General features: G+C 50.0%; 1 protein-coding gene across 1 annotated transcript in view; it reads right to left on the minus strand.

Annotated features, from left to right (window-relative positions):
- Positions 1-3,792, minus strand: part of ITGA6 (integrin subunit alpha 6) — an 81,060-nt gene extending 77,268 nt beyond the window's left edge. The window contains exon 1 of the mRNA XM_015407256.1: positions 3,494-3,792. Coding sequence (XP_015262742.1) covers positions 3,494-3,666 — 173 coding nt within the window. The 5' untranslated portion in view covers positions 3,667-3,792. The remainder of the gene's footprint in view (positions 1-3,493) is intronic.
- Between the last annotated feature and the right edge of the window lie 5,061 nt (positions 3,793-8,853).

Consider the following 8,853-nt stretch of genomic DNA (forward strand, 5'->3'; position numbering starts at 1 on the left):
TTCCTGACGAACTGCATCACGGTTGTATCTCCCCCACCACCACCCTCAAGAATAAACCAACAGGGTGGGAAACACATCATAAGGCAAAGAGCTTTTTTCATTTTCGTTTTCCTCACCATGTGACATTTTCCATACTATACGCAAGACCTGATGTGAACGTTATTTCCTAATTCATGACACTATGCCAGAGACACAACGGAGCTACTTCATCTTGATGGTGGCCCCACTTCACAGCTGTTCTTTATTTGTAACTTAATTTGCCCAGTGGCAACTCAAAGCAGCCTGCAACGGCATTTCCCCCTCCCCCATTTCCCCCTCACAACAACCATTTGAGGTAGACCATACTCAAATAGATTGTGTAATTGTGGATCAGGTGCAATAGAGACCTTAGATCATCTTATGTTATTTTGCCACCAATGGATTGACCCCAGATCCTGCTGGATTACTCCTATTTTACAAAGATATCACCTCCCTATGGAACCCTGGGTGATAACCATACTAATAGCTGATGAGGACCCTGAAACGACTCGCTTGGTGGCAAAATATCTTTCAATAGTGCTATTTTTAAAGCGGCTTTGAAATGTTATGAGTACCTTTTGTATACAATTTTAAAATTTTAAAACTAATTTCCATAATATCATGGGATTTTATAGAATTCATTGAAGTTTATAAAATGTGGTCTGATGTTACTGATTGAGAGCATGTTTACTAGCTTTTATTGTAAAGGCGTTCTGTCTAAATTTCTTGTAATTTTATGTAATGCATTTTATACTTGTTGTTTGCATGTTTGGCTTAAGACCTCGGGTCAATGAAGCTAATAAATGAAATGGAAAAAATGAGGTAGACCAGGATGAAAGAGAGTAACTGCCCCAAGGTCTCCCAGGTACTAGTCCAGTGGTGGCGAACCTATGCCCATCGCCCCAGACCATCATTAAAGTGTCGAATTCTCTGCCAAATAATTTTAAGTAAATGAAAGCATTTCGGATTGCTTTCCTTACTTTGTTTGGATCATCTTAAGTTAATGTATGGGTTGTTTTTTCTAAAGTAAAACCTCAGTATTCAGGTTAAATTGCCGTGTTGGCACTTTGCGATAAATAAGTGGGTCTTGGGTCGCAGTTTGGGCACTCGGTCTCTAAAAGGTTCGCCATCACTGTACTAGTCTATCCACTAATCTGACAAAAGGGAGCTTGAACTCTCAAAAGCTAATATCCTGCCAATCTTCCTTGTCTTTAAGGTGCTCCTAGACTTGAATCTTGCTCTTCTCACCACTATGCCACACTGGCTTGGCTGCTTCTCCTCTCTCCAGGTCGAAACTGACTTTGGGTCTGAAATCCTAGTGCCTGCATCAGTCAGATGTACAGCAACTGCTGCACCCAGCTTACTTCTGTTGCAAAGAACCACGCAACTGTACACTGGAAACTAGGCAATGTCACCTTCAAAACAGCCTTCTCTTTAACAACAGCTTCACCAGTGGCAAGCAGCTCGTAATGTTCAGATCCTTGCCAGGGAAAGTTTCGCGTATTGATTTCTAAATATCAGACTTCTAAAAGTTGGAGGGCCCATGGAATGGAGCCACCTTGCTGAACCTAGGAGAGGCAGACTTAGTCTGGTCCTGGATGGAAAGGAGACACAATGGAATGTTCCACAATGGAACAAAGGTGGCCGATGAAGGCAAAAGACAGATGATAACCAGGAACATTCCAAAATGTGATCCAGCAGGATCCCCCCCCCCCGCAGTCTGAAGGGGCACAGTTAATATATTCTATTAGTTCAATTTATATCCCCCACCCTCCCTGCCGAAGCAGGCTCAGGGAGGCTTCCATAAAAGATTCATCCACCACTTCATTCCTCTGCACATGGGATGGGGCTGTGGCTCAGGGGTAGAGAATCTGCTTGGCATGCAGAAGGTCCTAGGTTTGATCCCCGCCATCTCCAGTTAGAAAGGACCAGGCAGTAGGTGATGAGGAAGACCACTCCTTGAGACACCAGAAGAGCCACTGCTAGCCTGACCATGGTGGATCCATGGTCTGATTTGGTATAAGGCAGCTACACACACACGTATAGAGTGGGAGACACACAAATATGCACCAGTGTTGTAGACGAACTTGTCTGACTGGCTGTTTTCCTTTGAGCTTTACACAGGGCTGTAAAAAGACCTCTCTTATGGGACCACTGGGCTTTTTGCCCTAACTCTGTCAAAACAACCTTCTCTCTTTCTTTCAAATGTGTCTGCCAGCAACATGTATCTGCTGCAAAGGGCTCCAGCTCACCAAAACATATGCCACAACTCCTGGTCTCTGTGATTCCACAAGGCTCTTTAAACTCATTCCCTGGTTCGTTGGGGACAGAGAGATGCCTCCGCAAGATTGCATCTCACTGGTATGTGGCAATGCCAGACATACAGACCCACCGAACCAGTGGAGGAATGCTTCCATTTGCTTCTTTTGAGAAGTCAACATTCCACCACTGTTCAAACTGAGCACCCTCTGTGCGGTTTTTATTTTTATAATCTGCTTTCCTGCAGAGGAGAAAACACTCATTTTAGCACCACCCTCTCTGCTCTGCTGACCTGACCCCAGAAGTTTGCATTCCCTTAGGGGGAGGGGTCCTTTTGTTGCTGCGCACCCCCCTCGGCACTCTTTGTTAACAGAGATCAGGAATGCAAGACGTAGGTGGGCAGTTTTATTTCCTTTGGAATATTTTAATGGTTTGCCACACACACCCTTCAAAGCCACCTTGCTAGATCAGGAGAGGCTTACGAGAAAACAAAACAAAAATATCGGCTCTCTCTTTCAAACATCAGTCTCCAGCGCCCTTCCGACATTTTGATACGTGCCATCTGTTGGCCGTGTTTTCCAGCACTCCTCTGGTTTTCTCATCTAGGCAGCTCGCGCTAACAGGTGGTTGGTCTTCCCTCCCTTCCTCCCAGCTATTTCGCAGAAAAACACAACAGAAGAAAATCTGTTTTGCACCACACCGGCGGAAGTGATGGTCGTTCGCAGCCTCCACACCTCCAGCCCCTAGCGGGGAAATCACAGCACAGGCGCAGAGCGACACAAACTTCCAAAGGGGCGCCTGCTGTTTTCCCGCAATACGGCGGCCGGCGCAGCCTCCCATTTCCCCCTCGGGGGAAAAGTCCCAGAACCCTCCAGGGTCGCGGGGAACCGGCGCTGCATGGAGCGGACGGAACGCAAAACGAGCTCTCCCTTTGAATACAACCCAGACGCCGACTGACTCCCGCCCGATCCCACTTGTGCGTGTTTGCGCATTCACACCCAAGCGCGCGCGCGCCATACTCCAGCCGCGTCTCCAACTTTCCGTGCAAGGATTCCGCCTTTGCGGACTGCAGAAGCCTCTCCCGAAGAGCCGCGCGGAACTCCAGTCCGGTCGCCGGCGCATCCAGGCCGAGCTCCCCCATCCCCCCGCCCGCGCTCCTGCCCCACCAGCCACGGTCTCCACGCAAAGTTCCCCGCCGCGCCCCGGAGCCACTCACAGCCTCCTGTCCTGCGGCTCCAGCTGCCGATGCATGGCCAGGGAGAAGCCGAAGAGGCTCCCGGGCTCGCCGCTCCACACGACCACGTTCCCCGTGTCCAGGTTGAAGGCGGAGGCCAGCCCCAGGTGGCAAAGGAGCGGCAGCAGCAGCATCTGCCCCGGAGATCGCGCCATGCGTGCCTGCCCAGCCGGCCGGAATCCCGCGGGAGGGGAGCAAAGGAGGACGACGACAAGCGGACTGGCGGGGCGCCCCTCTCCCGGCTGGCCACTGCCCGGCGCTGCTCTCCCTCTCCCCCTCGCTGCCACAGGCTGAATGAGCCCGTTGTTCTCTCCTGAGACTCTCCCGGGCTTCGCACCAAGTGACGAGCGCGCAGCCCCGCCCCGTCTCTCCCCGGCCGCCCGGCCTCGCCTCGCCTTGCCCAGCCCTACCCGACCTTGCCCTGCCTGCGGCGGCCCTGACTCCCCGTCGAGCTTGTGGCTTCGGGGAACCGAGCCAAGCCGGCTGTGAAAACCACTCACGAGGCTCGGAATGCCCTCCAGGTACGCGCTTTTGACGTCTGGCGGGGCGGGTGGGAGCGTCATCTGACTCTGGCAAACCCGGAACGTGGCTGTGATTTGGAGGTGTGCCTGAGCGGGGCGTCACCAAGCAGTGACTGACCCGTGGCACTCGCTCACACACGCCTGTTACCTCGAAGTGCCTTGCCATGAGGCCCCACCACCACCACTCCGGCGAGCCCTGGCTGCCGCGTTTACACAGGAGTCTGACTTGGACTGAATCAGACACCTTTGGTCTAGCAAGGTCCCTCTTGTCTACTCTGACTGGCAGTGGCACTCCTGCGTCTCAGGTGGAAGCTTTGACATCACCTGGCTGCTGCCTGATCCTGGGACTTTCTGCAGGCAAAGGGAGTGCTCTCCCACTGAGCCATGGCCCCTCCAGAGATGACGGCATATTGTACAGAACTATATAACATCGTAGAGCCAGTAATTGTTACTGTTATTATCCTACTAGCCTGATACCTGTGCTTCCCTATGGTATTTAAATTCCATCAATCCAGTTATAATATTGATGCTGTGAAGTTGGAAATGTAACATTTGTTGTAGGAATTCTAATGGAGAAGATTGTAGTGTAAAAAATGAAGTGAGACATACCTACTGGTTTTTTCCTCTACTGAAAGACCTCTCTGTAGACCACGCTGGTGATTCTGCCCTCAGGTGCTAGGATCACCAGGCTGCTTGGTGAGCTCACTCTGGAGCAGGCCACATAGAATTGTCCATGTGAGAAGCAGTTGTCTGATAAGTCAATTCCTGCCTCCTTCAGTGTCTGGCCTTGGGACTTGCTGATGGTCATAGCAAAGCAGACCTTGAGAGGGAACTGCAGCCTCTTGAAGGGGTTTTCTGATGGTATGAGTGGTACGCGTGGTATGAACACCAACTCTTCCCGAGCACAGTTGGTGAGCAGTGTGGCCTCAGTGATGTTCCTTTGCAGTCTGGTGCTATTGCAGAGTTTGAGTGGTTGAGTTTCTGCAGCAGCATTAAAGTATCCTGTCCCTACTCCTACACCTGACGAACATCCGCCAGTCTGATGTAAGGGGTGAGATTGTGTTTAAAGGCATCGGGGAGGCTGGGCCAGCAGCAGCGCTAAGACAGTCCTGCTGAGCAAGCCTCCCCAATGGCTTTAGGGGCTCTATGCCCCTTCCAACCCTTGACAGGCAGTTGTTTATCACATGTAGGAGGGGTAGCATGCCTGAAGGCATCAGGGGGCTGGGCCAGCAGGATTGCTAAGGCGATGCTGCTTGGGCAACCTCCCCGATGGCTTCCAGTGCTCTGCACCTGACGGACAACTGCCTGTCAGATGGAGGAGGGGTGGGTGGGAGTGTGTCTAAAACCATTGGGGAGGCTGGGCCAGCAACATTGCTAAGGTATTTCTGCTCGGGCGGCCTCCCTGATTGATTAAATTACCCTGGCCCAGCTCCTACACCTGACAGACACCCACCTGTCTGGTGTTGGAGGGGAGTGTGTTTAAAGGTATCAGGGTGGCTGAGTCAGCAGGAAAGCTAAGGCAGTCCTGCTGAGCAAGCCTCCCTGATGGCTGTAAGTATCCCACCCCCTCTCCTATACCTGACAAGCAGCTGCCTGTCCAGTTGCGGTATTGCAAACCATTGTGGAGGCTGGGCCAGCAGGATTGCTAAGGCATTACTGCTGGGGTGGGCTCCCTGATGGCTTTAAGCACCCTGCCCCTACTGCTGCACCTAACAGGCAGCTGCCTGTCAGGTGTAGGAGGTGGGGGGTGTTTGAAATCATTGGGGAGGCTGGGCCAGCAGCAGTGCTGCACCTCACAGGTGATTGGCCATTCCTAATTTCCTCAACTGTCATTTGCTCTCTGCAATCTCCTGTAACTGTTTTTTTTTTTAACCTCAGAACACTGAGCTCTGCAGCTGACCAGTCAGAGAGTGGGGGGTGCAAGGAGGCAGCAGCCTGGCAGCCACATAGGAAACAATGGGAGGAGCACATTTTACCCCTTTTGACTCCCTTAAGGGGCAAATTTCAAAGAATCCCTTCTTAGTGAGCATCTGCATCATGGTAGGAGTGTTCTCCCCAAATTTTGTGTTTCTAGGTACAGGGAGTTGGCCTGGGCGTTGATTTTACAGTGAAGGGGACTTTACAGTGAAAAGAAAAGAGGTGCCAGAATTCTCAAGAGGAAGTTTTCAATCTGTATACTGAAAACTCATGAACTTTTAAACTTTTTAAAAAGAATTTTGTCAAAGAGGTTCCAGTGTGTTCTCCCAGAAAAAAAAGCCTTGTCGTATGGCATTGTGTGTAGAATAGCCAAGAGAGCCTAAGATTGTATGGCAATCAGATGTTCTAGCTCTTTAGCATTATGCAGCACTAGGTGGCAAGCTAGACTTTTGTTTTTAAGGCAGGAGATGATTCAGAGGTGGTTTGCCATTGCCTGCCTCTGCGTCACAACCCTGGTATTCCTTGAAGGTCACCCTTCCAAATACCAGCCAAGGCCGACCCTGCTTAGCTTCAAAGATCTGATGGGATCAGGCTAGCTTGGGCTATCTAGGTCAGGGCAGTGTGGTGTGGTACGGTGGTTAAGTTTGAGTCCCTGCTCCCACCACGGAAGCTCACTGGGTAAACTTGGGCCAGTCACACTCGCTCAGCCTAACCTACCTCACAGGGTTGGTCTGAAGATAAAATGGGGGAGAGGAGAATTGGGTAAGAAGTTTTGGGTCCCTGTTGGGGAGAAAGGCAAGGTATAAAAGAATTAAATAAAATTAGATCATTGGTCTATCAGCCAGTCTCCAGGATCTTCCACAACACCTACTGGAACTGGAGACCACAGGATTTGAACCTGCATGTAAAGCAGGTGCACTACCACTCAACCATGATGACCCCAGCTCTTATACTTTGTGGTTGGTACCATATCTGTTTTGCCCTTCATGTGTATTCAGTGTAAAGAAACCAGTGCATTCCAGCAGCTGTTTGGTGTGATCCTTTTTAGATCTGCTTTTAAACAACAGAAGAAAAGGCTCACCTGTGTTCAGGCCTGCAGCCACCAGGGGGCATTTGGTGGCAATGCCCCCCACAGATGAGTGCCAACCCCTCAGACAAAAAACCAAAAAAAATATTTTTGAAAAGTAAGATACACGTGGGGCTTCCAAAATGACCCCAGGCACCGTCAGGGAAGCTTTGGTCTCATTTTCTTTTTTCCGGGCTAAAAAATAAATAGGTTTTTAAAAATGCGAAATAAAATAAAATTGCACAATGAAAAGAGAGAGAGTCGGAGATTCCCCCCTTCCCTGGCTTACACAGAAAAGCAGCCCAGAATTGAGTCTCTCCAGTCGAAAGGACTGGAGGACTAGAGGTCGCAGCGTAGCCGGACCTGCTTCTCCTGCTGCTGCAAGAGGAGCAGCAGATGCAGTCAGGGCACACACACACACACCGAATTTCCCCATGCCCCACCAACCAAAATTTTCTAGCTACGCCTCTGCCTCTGTTACTGGACTGTACACCACATCTGATGGGGGGGGGTCACAAAAAAACCCCACATTCTGATTGTAGAAAGCAGGATGAGAGGAAGAAAGATTTGATCTAGCCTAACCTGCTTCCTCATATTCCAGTTTTCCATACGCAGCAGATGTTTTTGTGTGTGGAAACAGTCAGTCTTGTATGTCCCCACATGCCACCTGAAGTGGCACAGCCCAGAAACAGGTTGCCCTTTCCCATCCATTACTTGTGGCAATGAGGCCATAATAAGTCCCTAAGTGGCTCTTACTTCCCAGCCTTCTGCATCCTTTCTTCTGTAATATATGGCTTTAAAAGTAGGTTAGACAGATCCATGGAGAGAGTTGCCACCCTCCAGGTGATGGCTGAAGAAAATGACCGCTTTGGGAGGTGGACTCTATGGCATCACACTCCACTGAAGTTCCTCCCCTTCCAAACCCTCTCCTCCTCACACTCCACCCTCAAAATCTCCAGGTATTTCCCAACCTGGAGCTGACAACCCTATCCATGGAAGATAGGTCCATCAATGGCTACTAAGCCATGGTGAGCCTCCATAGTCAGGGGCTATGAATCCCAGTGCTCGGAGGCAACATGGAAGGGGAGGTCTCGGCCTGTATGCCGTATGCTTGCCCTCCATAGTGTTAGATTCACTGGTATGGTAAGCCAGGGACCTGTATCAATTTAGCAGAGTGCACAAACAGGATACAGGCAGCAGAGCTGCTTTGTTCTGCATCTGCTAGCTTTCACACGCACTAAATAACATGTTTCCAATGCACTTTGTTAACTGGATTTTATTGTGTGAAATGGCAAAATCCATTTGCAAATGGTCGCTGAAGTGGATTGGGCATTATTTAGCATGTGTGAAAGTGTCACCTTACACAGCGGCCACTTGTCAGTTTCAAAAGTAATAAAGAGTTCTTTATTCACTGAACTCCATTCTCTATAGGATAGATGAGAGACAGGGATACAGTCTATTCCAACTTCCAGGATGGATGCAGATGGAGGTTGCATCCATGGTGCCAAAGATGGAGAGCAAACGTGCTTCTTCTTTGTGTGTGTGTGAGAGAGAGAGAAGTCTGAACGGAAGGAAGCAATTCCCTGAGACTATCAGTCTACACGTCAAAGGGACAGAGGCAGAAGAGTATACAGGAAGGAAACTCAGTTTGCCTATCTATTTGACTCTCTCGTAACCCCCCTCTGGAGGCTGAAGCTAAGAGAGAGTGTCTGGTCCTTCTCTTCCAACACAGAGCATGTGGTTGGCCACCATTGATCTGATCCAGCAGGGCTCTTAAACTACAAATCCCAAACCAGCATAAGGAGTCTTGAGCGGCTTCATACTTCATGCACCGATCC

This window comes from Gekko japonicus, unplaced genomic scaffold (genome assembly GCF_001447785.1).
Source record: "Gekko japonicus isolate JY-2015 unplaced genomic scaffold, Gekko_japonicus_V1.1 scaffold66, whole genome shotgun sequence".
NCBI classification, from domain to species: Eukaryota; Metazoa; Chordata; class Lepidosauria; order Squamata; family Gekkonidae; genus Gekko; species Gekko japonicus.